This window comes from Moschus berezovskii, chromosome 12 (assembly GCF_049115385.1).
Source record: "Moschus berezovskii isolate FMDL1 chromosome 12, NW_MosBer_1.0, whole genome shotgun sequence".
Taxonomy (NCBI): Eukaryota; Metazoa; Chordata; class Mammalia; order Artiodactyla; family Moschidae; genus Moschus; species Moschus berezovskii.
This window is the reverse complement of record NC_142471.1, coordinates 59890021-59904514: the sequence shown is the minus strand read 5'-3', so window position 1 is coordinate 59904514 and position 14494 is coordinate 59890021. Positions and strand designations below refer to the sequence as shown.

The 14494-nt window shown below is 46.7% G+C and overlaps 1 protein-coding gene across 1 annotated transcript; it reads right to left on the bottom strand.

The window, feature by feature from the left end:
• Positions 1-6441: 6441 nt before the first annotated feature.
• HHEX (hematopoietically expressed homeobox) lies at positions 6442-12266 on the bottom strand. The gene is made up of 4 exons (XM_055425074.2): positions 11814-12266; positions 9557-9735; positions 9326-9376; positions 6442-7526 (listed from the first exon to the last, which is right to left on the bottom strand). The coding sequence occupies exons 1-4, from the start codon at positions 12178-12180 to the stop codon at positions 7308-7310; spliced, it is 816 nt and encodes a 271-aa protein (XP_055281049.1). The 5' UTR covers positions 12181-12266; the 3' UTR covers positions 6442-7307.
• Positions 12267-14494: the final 2228 nt, after the last annotated feature.

The following is a 14494-nucleotide window of genomic DNA, read 5'->3' as shown; positions in this document are numbered from 1 at the left end:
ACCCACAGAAGCACTTCCTCTTAAAATTCATGTCTGTAACAGGGTGAATATCTTCTTTCAGTGCTTACTTAAAGTACTAAACAGACCTAAACATGTCCTCCTCCCACCCACGACCAAGCCCAGCAAAGACTCTCTCCTGTACTTGCAGCCCTCACTGTGCTTTCTGCTGTGTGCCTGGAGCCATCCAGTGAAGCTATGTTTCTGATGGCCAAGGAATAGGAAATACAATGAGTGGGCAAGGCTTGGGGAGCCTTTCCGTAGGGGAGGGCATGTGGTTTTCACTTTCTGTAGTACAATATTTATAAAAGCTTACTGCATGAAAAACCCAGTGCTAGATGTCGGGGGCCCCATAGTAAGCCGCTGAGCTGATCTACGTTCAGAGGCCCTTATGGGACATACATCAGTGGATCAGATGGAGAAATACAATGAAACTAAACAGGTTATACAGTGGGAACACCAAATAATGTGGGCCAGGGGTAGATTTTTGTTTAACATTTTGAAAAATATAAAGCGTATTTTACAGTACTCATTTCCCCAGAAAACTAGAAGGCGCTCCAGCTTATTAGCTTCCTGTGTAACAGAAAAATGTGCTATACACACAGAAACTACACATTCCCTATACTGTGTGGTAATCCCTTCCAGAATTAATGCTGGACTTGAATTAAGGCAAAAAGATTAAAATAAATGAAAACTCTCATCTTCTTACAGTTAGAATTAGACTTGGCTTGATAGCTTCTCAAGGGTGAAGAAGTGAAGAAAGTACACACACTGTAACTTGATACCAACAGTGATACCAACTTTGTTGTTCTTTAGTCACTAAATCATGTCCAACTCTTTTGCGACCCCATGGACTGTATATATTTCAAGCTCCTCTGCCCACAGGATTTCCCAGATAAGAATACTGGAGTGGGTTGCCATTTCTTGTCCGAGGCACAACAGATTAAATGAGGAAGGTCACATTACAACACTGATTGGTATAGTAATTGAGGTCTTGGGCTTAACTTCTCAGTGACAGTTTCCCCATCAGGAAAACAGAGCAACAATAGCATCCACCTCAGAGGATCTTTGTGAGAATTAAATGATATAAGATAAGTGAAGGATTCCTATAATATTTAATGCATAGGAAGTGCTCAGTATATGTTCATTCATTCAGCACAGTATATGTTCATTCATTCATTAACTCATTGAGGACACACTATGGAGCACCTATTATGTGTCAGGCTGGAGATCAACAGCAGTAGACAAAACACAAAAACTCCTATGCTTGTGGCAATACCTTCTCAATGAGAGACAAATAAGTGATAAATAAATAAGTTGAAATATTACATCTATTTGTAACAAGGGAAATAGAGAACAGTAAATTGGGAGAGGGGAATAGGGAAGAGGGAGTTGTGATTTTAAATAGAAGGCCAGGGAAGGCCAAGCCTGAGGGAGGTGAGGGAACCAGCCAGGAGACAATCTGAGGAAGGAGAGTTCCAGATGGAACGAAGTGCAAAAGCAAAGCGATCCATGTGACTGGAAGGGGAGAACGCAGTCCACAACCCCTTTTCCAAAATGCTGGAACCCAAACACCTCCAAAGAGTCTAGTCTTACTTATTCCCTGACCTCCTTCCCTTCCAAATCTATGAACATAATTCTCTCTCTCCCTAGACCAGTCCTCCATTTACTTTTCTTTTTTTAATTCACTGATTTTTAGCTGAAGGAAAATTGTTTTATAACATTGTATTGACTTCTGCCATACATCAACATGAATCAGCCATTAGATACACAGATGTCCCCGCCCTGTTGACCCTCCCTCCCACCTCCCACCCCATCCCACCCCTCTAGGTTGTCACAGAGCTCTGGTTTGAGGTCCCTGAGTCATATGGCCAATTCCTACTGGCTATCTATTGAGATGGATGAACCTAGAGCCTAGTATACAGAGTGAAATAAGTCAGAAAAACAAATATCGTATATTAAGCATATACAGGGAATCTAGAAAAATGGTACTGATGAATCTATTTGCCTGGCAGCAATGGAGATGAAGAGAGAGAACAGATGTGTGGACCCGGCGGGGGAAGGAGAGAGTGGGACAAGTGGAGAGAGTAGCGTGAAAGCATATTCACTACCTCCATTTACTTTTCTCTGCATTGGAACCTCTAGAAGCCTCTGCCAAGGCATCCTGTGCCTACACCTTCTCGCACTATCTCCTGGGCAGTTCCACTGCCCAACCACCCTCCCCCAATGCACAAGTGCCTGAACCCTGAGGACACAAGTATTATCATTTTTTGATTATTATTATCACTATTATGGCTTTTCTTGGCTTAAAAAAAAAAGCTGAATTAAAATATCTGTCCTTGGAGGGATGAGGGCAATGTATTAGGACTCTGGCAACGTTGCCCTAAAACTCAGGATTTCCACCTGAAAGCTTAAATTTTCTGTATTGGAAGAAAATCTTAGCCCTGATCGTGAGGTCTGAAGAATTGAGACTGATAATTTTCTGTTAATGGGGAAATAAACTGCATGAGGAAGAGTAGCCTTGAGATGGAGGAAGAGGGAATAAATAAAAAGAAGTGGAGGTGGAGAGGTGAGAAGGGATAGAGGACACAAACTGTAAAAGTGAACTGTAAAGTTTAATGGAGACAAACAGAACAGGGATTTCTCCGTTTTACAAGTATCTACGAATGGTGGCTGGGGGACGGGGGCGAGGATGGGGATACCGTTAATCCTTTCTTGTCCCAGTGTTATGGAGTGCTGAGATGTTTTGATTTTTAAGATAGTGAATGATACCAAACTCTTCCAAATTAGCAAAAAATCAATTTTTAAAAAAATGTTTTTTAAGTGAGAAATGATCTTACTACCTGTCATCTGAAGATCACTTGAAATTGGTAGTGACTTTTTTCAGAAGTAGCCACACACGAGAAAGCGTTCGGACGCTTCGAAAACCTCTTAGCTATCGCCGGATGCGCCAAAGTCAAGATCCTCCGCAGACAGGAAATGCCTTTGCCAGCCCCAAGGTCTCCTCCCTGCGGCCCTCTCTATTGTCTGGAGAGGTTTGTGTACATCCGACTGAAGAGGTTTCCCGCCTGCAACTGCGAATCAAAGGGCTGCCTCAAAAGAAGGGACTCAGTGGGGGCTTTCTAGCTTTTCTGGCTGACACCTGACGCCCACTGTGTGCCAGGTACTGATGCCTCCGCTCAGGTGAGCCGCTCACCTCGCCGAGGAACTGAGGCTGTGAATTCAGCCCAAGGCCCCAGCCAGCAAGGGAGGTGGAGGGGATTCGACTGCCTTACTTACATTCCTGCTGTTACCCGCTTGGGTAAGATTCCAGAGAAGGGTTCCCCACAGCTACCTCTGAAGGGGTAGACTACATCGGTTCTGTAGAGTTTAGATGTCATATGTTTTGGTAGGTGGGAGGAATTTCCAAAGTGTTTCTCATTTGGATTCAACAACAATATCACAAAAACGTATCAAGGGATAAAAATCAGGTTAGAGAGATACCAGCTGAAATTTCATGAAGCCCAAAGATATGAAAAGTAAACGTTAGTACAATATCTGGTTGTTTTTACTACAAGATACTGAACTCCTAACTAATTAGAAGCATCATGAGTGATTGTGTGGTTTTCCAAATTTTGCCCCATGTTGTCAGAATTCACATAAATATCACCTCCAGTTGCAGATTTAGAGGATCATTGATCATTAGATTAAAAAAAAAAATCAAAAGGGTCAGTTTTTGAGTTCCTGCCGTCTTCTACAAGGTAGTATAACTGGAATGGGAATTTTGGTAAGTGTGTTCTGTCCCCAGCTAAATGCAGTTTCCCCAAGTCTAGATACATTTTCTTAAATCTCTGCCCTGCCCCCATTAACTAAAATGAATATTCACAGCAATGAAACCACACACAAAAAAAGGTTGCCAGAAGTGTTGAAAGAGAATAGGTACTTTCACTATCAGAGATGGTTTCCTCTTTTCCCACAAGATGTCTTATCAGCTTTCACCCTGAGAAAACCATAAAAAGTAAGAAAAAGAAACCTTATGCAATAGTTCTCTAAATAAAATACTACACAGCAAGCTAGTCATCCCTAAAAGTGATGTTGTTTAAAGAGTCAAAGTACATCATCCAACAAAATCAATATCCTATTAAGTTAGGAAGGGTTCTGAATATCAAAGACTGACGAACTGAATAACTTAAAGTATAAGTACATGACCCAGGGGATTAATCACACACTGTCATGATGAAATTAGGGCAATTCTTCCAATCATTAACGTTTTGCTTACAAAATGTGCTTTTCTGTTTGTCTTTCTGCTAAATGATAACCGTTTTCAAGTTGAATCTCCTGATAAAAAGAGTTAAAAACAAGACAGGAGTTGTGCTGTAAAGGTCATACATGCTGCTTCAACATGAAATAGCCAAAAGACAAACAAATGAAAAATGCCTGGATTGTAGGAAGAATTTGTAAATATTCATTGGCAATCTGCAATGGGATACTTTAGAAAATAGTTAATGCCAACCTGTGTCCTGAGAGTACTGTACTTCCTTCACGTAACACACTCTGGATTGTTAAAAGACATGTTTAGATTCAGAATAGGAGCAACCTTCAGAGAACTAGGAATAGCTTTAAATTGGAAAACGGCCTGGTTTCAGGGATTGTCTACTTTAAAATGAGTTTCACTTCTCAATTTTTCTAGTGTCAGTCAATACATAAGCTTTTATTTCTCAGCTTGATAGTCACGATAGTTATTCTCAAGAATAAACATTAACCAGAGGTTATCTCCAGGAGCGAAACACACACACACACACACACACTGATTTCAGGACTGCTTTAATTCAATATTAGACCCACAAGCCTCCTGTTCTCCCCAAACTCTGATACAGTCAGTCCTCTTTTCAAATGAGACTGACTATGACCTTTGAAACTTTGATGAAACCTGTCAGGCAGGGTCAGGGAGCCTGAAACCTGACTGCTGAGGAGAAAGGAAGACCCTCTGTCTGGATGTCTACTCTGAGCTCCAACACTGAGAACTGAGTTGGGAACTGGGAGGGTGGGGAAGGGCTGGCAGAGGTCATGTAGGTCAACTCGACCATCTTCATTCAACAGATGAAGAAACTGAGGCCAAGAACTAAATCTCCCACCGAAATCCTTAAGCTTCCAGGCCAATGCACACCCGTCTGCTTCAGAAATTAATTTCTCAGAAATTAAAATTCACAGGTAATTCCAAGGGCCTTCCTGCAATCTCAGGAGGTAAGAAGGTGTGACATCCCTAAACACACTGACTTTTTCACTCTCTTCACCTGAGTGCTCATGTCTGGGGACCACAGCCCTGGTCCAGCCAGACCAGGGGCAGAGTCACTGCTTCACAGGACCTCAGCCCAGAGGCACCCAAGTCCACAAAAACGAGAGACCTCCAAGGAGGATCAGGCTAGAGGAAGAGATTTCTGGCCTCTCCCCTCACAGATCTCTGCTCCTCATTTTCCTGGAATGTCAGGAACCTGGTGGATCAGTTAGGCAAGCAGCTGAACTGGCAATACCTGGGCCAGTCAGAAACCTCTGCCCACCCTCAGCTCAGCACTTCATTCCTCTTCAGCTCACACTATGTCTTCCTCAGCCCTGCTCCCTTCTTACCCATCGAAATGCCTCCCATCTTCCGTTTCCCTGCTCCTCAAAGCTGCCAGTCTCCTGCTCCCTCAAGGGCAGGAACTGTTGGGAGGAGGGGAGCAGGAGAAAGGGCGAGGGGGAATCACGGGTTTCACCTGCTTCTTCCACACAAAAAGTGCTTAGAACACCTGACCAGCAGCTTGGACTGCACCTGGGTACTTGTTAGAGGGCGAATTCCCTGACCCATCCCAGACCTACTCAAATCTGAGTCTGGGGATGGGGTGGGCAACAAATCCCAACAAGGTCCGCGGGAGATTCTGAAGCTCACTGAAAAGTGAGAACCGTTGTCTTGGCACACACTACTTTTCCCCCATCCCGCCTACCGGCCAGGGCCCCCCAGCCCTCTAAGCGGACCCCCAACCTGGACTCGGCCGCCAAGGGATGACGCATGTTGACTCAGGCGGGTCAAGGACGGCGGCCCCGCCGGCCCCGCGAGCCAAGGTGAATCGATGGTGCTCCGCTGCGGCGGCGGGCGGCGCAGCTGCTCTCCCCGCCGCCTGGCGCGTCCAGGGCCTGGGTCCGTAGCGGGCCTTCCCCGCTGCTCCAGACACACTCACACACATACTCACACTCAGCCCCCAGCGAACCCAGATATGGGAAAGGCCCACATCTACCTAGATGCTCGCCACCGGTCGCCGCCCAGAACCGCCTTCCCCGAGACGCCAGAAGCCGAGAGACACACCGCCAGACGCTCCAGACGCCCCTGCACCCGACCCCGCCCCAGCCCCAGCGCCCAGCCAAGCACCCCAGGCGCTGTAAGATAAGGGGTGGGTTTGTTCAAATCCAAGAATGAGAGGTTCAACGAGGTCAGTCGTCCCACCAACGTATTTATTTTATAGACAAGTTACTCATTAAAAAAAAAAAAAACATTTTGGCCATTTTTTTTTACAGTGAACAATTATATATACACACATTATAAACATTGTTTAATATAAAACATATCTACAAGCTACTTACATTTAATTAACCTGCTACTTCTAGTTCATCTGTGATTAAATTTAGTCACTGATGAGTCAGTTTCTTTGCTTGAACTGGACTGTACTATCTCCTTAACACCTCGGTCAAACAGGTACTAAGTGATAGCGCAAAACAAGCATTTAAATGTTATCAACTATGCATATCTTTCTGACAAAAAGATACATACATCCCCCAGACAAGAACTCAGAGACAGCTTTGGATTTAAGGCAATACTATAAGTATGTAATATCTAAGTAAGTAACATTTTCTTTAAAATATTCCAAGGCTGCCTGAATTGTGGGCATACCTCTGGATCTGGGATGCTCCTTTGCTTTTCCATTCAGTAGGATGTAGAAACTGATTATAGAAGTCATTCAAGAAGCTCCTATTAAAATCTTTAAAGTTATAACTTAAAAATTTAACCAAAAAGTTCAAAATTACTTTTTATAAATAGAAAAAACAATTTTTTTAAAAAAAGGGGGTGAATTTAATCAGGGAAGAGTCCCTTTATCATACAATCTAAAATCAGTATATAAAACTATTTAAGTCAAAATTAAGGTTTCAATGTGAGTTTGTTATTTAGTCAGTGCACCAAATATTTTAGATTTCCAGAACAGCAGAAAATTGATTCTCTCTCTCATACAGTTTTCAGGTTCATCCAAGGAAATTTCCTGTAGCAAATCCCGGTTTTCCGAACACACCAATGTCAGTGGTCATCATCCAGCATTAAAATAGCCTTTATCACCCTCAATGTCCACTTCCTGATCAGAATCCTCTGAAATCTCTGATTCAAGGTCTTCCTGGGAGACAGGGGAGGGTGAACACTGAGAGCTATCCAAAGCACCTTTATTCTGTTCACTAGGCAAGTCTTGCCTCTGGTCGCAAGAATTGTCCAAACTTTCCAGTTCTTCTTTTTTATTGTTTTGAGGGTTCTCCTAAAAGAAGAGGATGAAATGGAGATTGGTGGGATGACGAAATATGGAGAAATGAGAGATAGAAATCAAATGTTTTTTCATCTTCCATCATCTTTTTTAATTTTTAATTTATCAAGTGCTTTCAGGTATAATATTTTTATTCAGAAAATACATATTTATGCTTCTTTCTCACTTGGAAGGTAAAGTTCCTGTCATATCAGAGAACAATTATACTCTTCTTGCCAGATAAGAACAACTAACCACAAATGTAACTGTAAATGTATTATGTCAAATGAATCCTTAACTCCAGCCCAGACCTATGGTATCAAGGTTTTTAAAAGTTTAGGAAGAAAAAGAAATCAGATCACTACAGATACACACTATAAAGATATTCTGCAAATATTTAAACCTTGCCAACTGACAAAAGTCTTTTAGACATTTAAAAAATATGAATGTTAAATAATGCATTAAGGATAAAATTTCAAAATTATTAGACTGAATTGTTTTTTATGCATTTTCTGGACTAAGTTTACAAACATATACACACATAAATATGTATAGCAAGTTACATAATCATGGCTAAGAAAAATGCAGAATTAGAAGAATGCTGCTAATTGAAAAGGGAGACAACTATAATTTACTTAAAATCTGGAGGAAATTTCTTGAAAATTTCCCTTATTACACAGGAACCACTGTTTTTAAAGTCCCTGATAAACTACCTTTGACCAAGAACTAAATAAGTTAGTAAATTTAATCCTGTTTTTGTCTAAAATGCACATACAAAGGAAAACTATGATATACTGCTAAAGTTTTTTTTTTTCTAAAACAAGACTATAGAATAATAGATTTACCAAGCTTACAACTATGTGATAAGTTACAAGGCTCAGATATTGAGAGGAAACTTGAAATTTTAAAAATTGTGTTAGAATAATGGAATTATGGGAATTTTATTTTGTTTTAAAGTGTTTTTTGTAACGTTATTGTTTTTAATGAAAAAGTTATGATTGCTAAATTTGAAAATGCATACTGCTTTCAATTTCCCTATTCATTTCAAAAAAATTTTACTTATTATAAACTATATAAACCGTTAAGTGAAAAATTCAGCATTTGTCAGATAACTCTGGAGAAAATATCAGATTAGAACATCAAAAACAAATCTTTAGCTCTAAGTCAACAGAGCTTCTTTAAAAACTGAATTAGCCTTTACTTTTTATCACATATTACGTAACAAGGTCACTGGAAGAAAGACTGTTAGAAAGTTTAAGCTACTTTTCAAACAGGCTTGGATAGCCTCTTGCTGTTTTTATATTCATTTTAAGAGCTAGAATTAGAGGGAAAATAATTTTAAAACTCTTTGATATTTAATTATTCTAAAAAACAGTGCAAACAAGACTTAAAGGTGTTTATTTCCTTATATTTACCCTTGAGCTCTGCCTGGTTTTATTATGGCTGTGTAAATAAAAGAAACAATTTTCTCCCAAAGATAACTGCTTAAGTCATTTACTGTCAATTACTTTATCTTTCCTGCGTTAATTAGATAAACAACATATGGGGTTTATAAAACAATTAGCTGGGAGTTTTACTAGCCAGTGTGTGAAAACCCAAGCATAATTGATATAGAAACTGCATTAGGTGCTTTTAGCATTACTGCCGCCTGAACAACTCATCCTGAATTTCAGCAGGACTATTTGCCTTTTTAATCAAGGTGAAGAGGTTAAATAGTCCCTCAAATGACTTTTGCATACAACCTACAACAGGCCCCGCATTGAGATAAGATGGTAAAAATATTTATTTCCATAGAAACAGAACCATGTCAATACCTGTTTTAGTCTTCTCCATTTAGCGCGTCGATTCTGAAACCAGGTTTTGACCTACAGAAAAGACAGAAAGAAAACTTGCCACAAGTCCAGAATCCCGAGGGACCTGGGGAGTCGGGGAGAAGTTTAGGAGCTTCCGAGCCAAACAGCTGCCGGTGGCCTCACTGTCTCCCTTCTGCCCCGAAACCCCGGCCCCAGGAGACTCCCCGGCCCGCGGCCCGCGAGGCGACTCACCTGCCTCTCGCTAAGCTGCAGCATCTTGGCCAGCCGCTTCCTCTCGGGCGGGGAGAGGTATTTCTGGGTCTCAAACTTCTTCTCCAGCTCGATGGTCTGGTCATTGGAGAACCTCACCTGGCCGCCTTTCCTTTTATGCAGAGGCCTCTGCAGGAAAGGGCTCCAGAGAAGGGGTTTGCCTGCGGGCCAGAGCGTCTTGGTTAGAGGCGGCCCTGAAGCAGCCCGGCCCACCGGTAGACCAGCCTGCACTGGGGGGTGACAAAGAAGGGGAAGGGAGGCTGCTGGGCACTCAATCAGACACATTCACATATACTCGTTGAGACACGGACCCAACAGGCTCCCACCAATACACATCACAGCTGGAGACACAGGAACATCCGAAGTCACACACTTACACTGCATATGCACGAAGAGCACATTCAAAAGCCCACAGACCCACACAACCATCACACCCTGAGCTAGATATAATCATTTTGATCCCCCAAAGAACATCGACTACAGGCTGAGCTTAAAATACCATAACCTCTTTAACCAGTCGCTCTCAGAATGTACACAAACTTTATAGCCTAGAAGACCTGCAGAGGGGTCCTCTCCCTTGGTGAACCAAACTTTCCAAAGACCCGTGTGTGAGTTATATTGGGGGGAGAGGGTCTGTCACACTAGCCAAAGCGTCGCTGCCAGGGGCCGGCGGCCTGGCGACCAGGGAAGCCCTCTGGCTCAGGCGATGGGTGTCAGTGGAGCTTCCAATCCTGGCCGGAGGGCGCAGGGCCCCCTCTGATTTCACACCCGGCCGGCGGGGGCGGCCAGTTAAAGCCACCCCGTGGGCTATGGCAACATTTCCGTCAATGTGTTTCCTGTTGGTCTATCTCGAAAAACCCTTTGCTTCCTCCTGTTTAGTCCCGAGGAAACCCAGGGCGCGCTCTGTGAAAACGTTTGCCCCCAGGCTCGCCCGGCCGAGGGTCTCCCTCCGGCCCCAGAAGGCGAACAGAGACACATCGGGCCTGCAGCATCATACCTTCGAGAATGGAATAAAAAACACAATAACTTAAAAAAAAAACAACACTAAAATATAATTCCCCCGAAAGTCTCTAGAGCGATGAGAATGGAAGGTGGAGAACTGAGCGAGGGGCCACACCATAATAATGATGACACTAAAAAGTCAATTAATTAAAATGTCAGTTATCTCCAGGGTGCCTACATAAGCTGCCAATAACAGAGTAGAATTAAAATCCTGGTGGGCCAAGGCAAGGAGTCGCGTTTTCTGTACCGGAGGCTTCAGGGCCTCCGGCGCGGATCACAGGTGGCTCATTTCTTAGGCCGCGGACCGAGGGGACAAGTCCCTCAAACTTCGTTCGGCCAACGTGTCCGCGCTGCCCTCCCTACTCCAAAGACGGGTGGGTCTGTCTGTCCGTCGGTCTGCAGGTCTGCGCTAAACGCTTTGAAAGCAGGCAATGTTTTTTTGCGAGATTTTGCTTACGTCAGGATTCAGACTGGTGCAAAACAGCCTCAAAAAAAAAAAAAGGAAGCAACTGGTTATTTTAGCTGCCATAAAGTCACATCCCACACAGAGGAAATGAACAATATCAGAAAAACGGATCCCGGCTATCAGAAGTCGAGTGTTTCCTGAATTTGTCTGTATTGAGGATGTCGATAAAATAATCAGCAGCGTGCACTACTCCGGGGGAAGGGTCTGCTTCATGCAGCCAGGAAAACACTTAACAGCTTCTGAAACCAGATTTACTCCTATCGAGAACTCAAGATTTCCTGTATGAACGGAAAGGGTCAGGCTCTTTCACTGCACAAGCTTGTTGAACCAGGTCCAGCCGCGAAACCACCCGGGGCCCGACAGCTATCCCTGCCACTCAGGGGCGGCCCGGGGCACCTTGGCACTGCCTTCCCGGTCGCTCCAGCTAAGGGAGCCTCCCAACCCCCGGGAGACAAGCGCCCCCAGGGCTCCTTCGGCCGCCGGCCCCCGAGGCAGCGCCGGCGGTCTGGCTCTGGCCCGCGCGCCCCGACGCCTGCAAGGTGCAGGAAAACCAATCTGAGTCATGGTGCGGTCAGTCTGGGCTGCGCGCCGCCGGGGCCCGCGCCTCCGGTCCCCCGCGCACGCCCGACAGCCGCTTTTCAATCGCTTTTGCCACAACTTTCTATTGCCTCCCCCTCCGCCCCCGCCGCCTCCAGGGCGCTGCCACCTGCCGGGTGGCGCCTTCCTCACCGCCGTCCCGGCTCGGCCCCGCCATGACCCCGGCCGCCTTACCCAGGGGGTCGTGGCGGAGCAGGGCGTGCGTGTAGTCGTTCACCGACCGCGGGAAGGGGTACAGAGGACCCCCGAAGCCGCCGGGTCCGTAGGCGGCGGCCAGCGCGGCGGCGGAGTGGTGCGAGAAGGCGGGGTGGATCGGCGTGGGCTCGTACACCGGGGCCCGGTAGGAGGACACGAGGCTGGTGAAGGAGGAGTTGGGGGACGGCAGCGTGGGCGTGGGGGTGGGCGCGGCGGGCCCGCGACCCAGGATGTCCTCGATGTAGAACGGCGTCGGGTGCGCTGGCTGCAGCAGCGGCGTGGGCGCGTACAGCGGCACCCCCACGGCGCCCGCCGCCGTCGCCGGCCCGGGGTGCGGGTACTGCATGGCTGCGCCGCGCTCCGGCCCCTCGGAGAGCTGCCGGCCCGCGCCGCGGCACTACATTTATCCGCGCTCCGCGCTCCCGGCGATAGGCTCCGCCGGCCGCGGGGTGGGGCCGCGCTCTCTGGCCCCTTCCTGCCTCCGGGCCCTGCGGCCAATGGCGCGGAGCCCCGGGAGCCACCTCCCGCCCCCACCCTTGGCCCGCCCCCGCCGGCCGAGCTCTCCGCCCCCGGGACGCGCTCGCTTGCTCGCCGCCTCTGAGCACCCGGCGCCCCGGTGTCCAGCCGCCGCCGACGCTCGGGACTCCAAGCACCCTGGCCCGGGACGCCCTCGACGGAAGCCCAGTGCCGCGTCCGTCGAGCGAGGCGCGAGGCCTCAAGGCGCCTGCAAGGCGGACTCAGGCGGCCCTAGCTTCGGCGGGGAGGCATCTCCGCCGAAACTCGAGGGCACTGGTCTAGGCACGGGCCCGCGGTGGCGGCAGCCGGCCCGAGCAAAGGGCTACTGGACTCGGGCCCCGCAGGCCTGGAGGCCACTGGTCGGGCCGCGCCTTCGCCGGCCTGAGAGCACCCTCCCTCCCTCGTCGGCGCGCTCCCTGGAGTAACGGTAGCACTGGCGGTGGCCCCGGGCGTCTCCGGAGTGCTCGTAGCGGGAGAGTGCCCTGGTTTCCTGGGAGAGCTCCAGGGAGAGAGAGCCACGGCCCTTGCCTGCGTCCCTGTGGGTAAGGACGACTAAACATCAGGTGCTGCGGACTCAGGCCTCTCTAGCCCGTGTCATTCGGGGGCCCCGGGGACTCAACCACTTCCCGGGGGACGCTGGTAGAAGTTCCTTCGGGCAGGAATCAAGGGAAGGTCGGGGTCCTACGGCGCCTGGCAGGAGCTGTGCAGTCTTCTCTGACCCCATGCGGGCTGCTCCATGTCCCCGGTCCCCAGGTCCTGGGGGATCGCAGCTGCGCGCAGTCCGCTTTCCCTTTTTGCACGTGTTTTCTATTGAAGCGGCGACGCTACCCCGTGTGGCCTCGGCTCTGTGCAGCTCCACTCGCCTGCGGGGCAAGGGGGCATTTTCTTGATTGACGCCCTCCCGCGGTCGTCACACCTCGCGGTGAGCGGTTTCTGCTAAGGTCCTCCGTCAGTCGTGGAATTGGAGAGAAAAAAAAAAACAACTTCCCGGCTTTTTCTATTAAGAGTTTTTATTTACATCTTGGGATTATTTCTCCGACTGCAGTGGGACAGCACTAGGCAGAGTGGGCTGGAAGCCGGATGGCTTGAGTTCGAGTTTCAGTCCAAACTATGTGTGTGTGAGCAACTTACTGTGTGCCAGCAGTGAACAGAACAGATGTGGGTCCAGTTCTCGCAGTGGCAGGAAACAAATTTTAACACAGTGACTTACGTCTGCGCTAGAAGAGAGAAGTGCTCGATGACCAGAAACCTTGTAAGAGAGGACATCTCCTCCTTGGGGGAGGGAGATGAATTAAGGAATGGAAAGGGTTCCCCCAAGGAAGTGATGTTTGAAAAATGAGTAGGTGTCAAGGAACCTGGAGAGGAACTAACATTTCAAGTCCAGAGAGCAGAGCATTTGAGTGTCCTCAATACAGCTTTTCAAGTCACCGTCCCTGAGTTTTTCTTATCTGGAGCATTTAGCATTTAGCCTAAAGGTTTCTAATCTTTTGGGATTGGGATCCTAGGCATCTTTCAAAATCTGATGACAGACAGGAGCTACAATATGATAAAGTGATAATACAAAGTGATAATATGCTATCACTTCAGTTAAAACGTTGACAGAGAATATTTATCTGCATCTTTGCTCTATTATAGAAACTATCTCTAGAAGGATAAACAAAAAGCTAGTAACATTGGCTGTCTATGAAGAGAGAGGTAGGGTTGGAGGGAGAATGTACTGTACGCTTTGTGACAGTTTGGAATTGGAAAATTGAGCCGCGTAGATGTATATAAGTAGGTCCTTGAAGGAGTGGCTGATTCTAGGGCAGGAAAAGACAAGGTGAGCTCCAGGCATATTGTACCAAAAACCACAAAAAGAAAACAGGAACCAGCTTGAAGGGTCTTCATTGGCCAGATTTGGGGTCATTTAAGCATCAAAACTATGGATTAAAAGATTTCATAGTATCACTGCCTATAGAGATACTCAAAGAGAGACCAAGGGTTCGTAGATGGTAAAACTGGAAGAATGCTAGCTAACAAGTAATAAAAATCAGAAAATGTAATAATTCGTTTTGGACACCAAAACCATCAAGGGAAACATTGTTAAGGATGAGAAATTTCACAAGGTCTCATAGTGTCACCCCAGATTGATTGGATTCTGGATT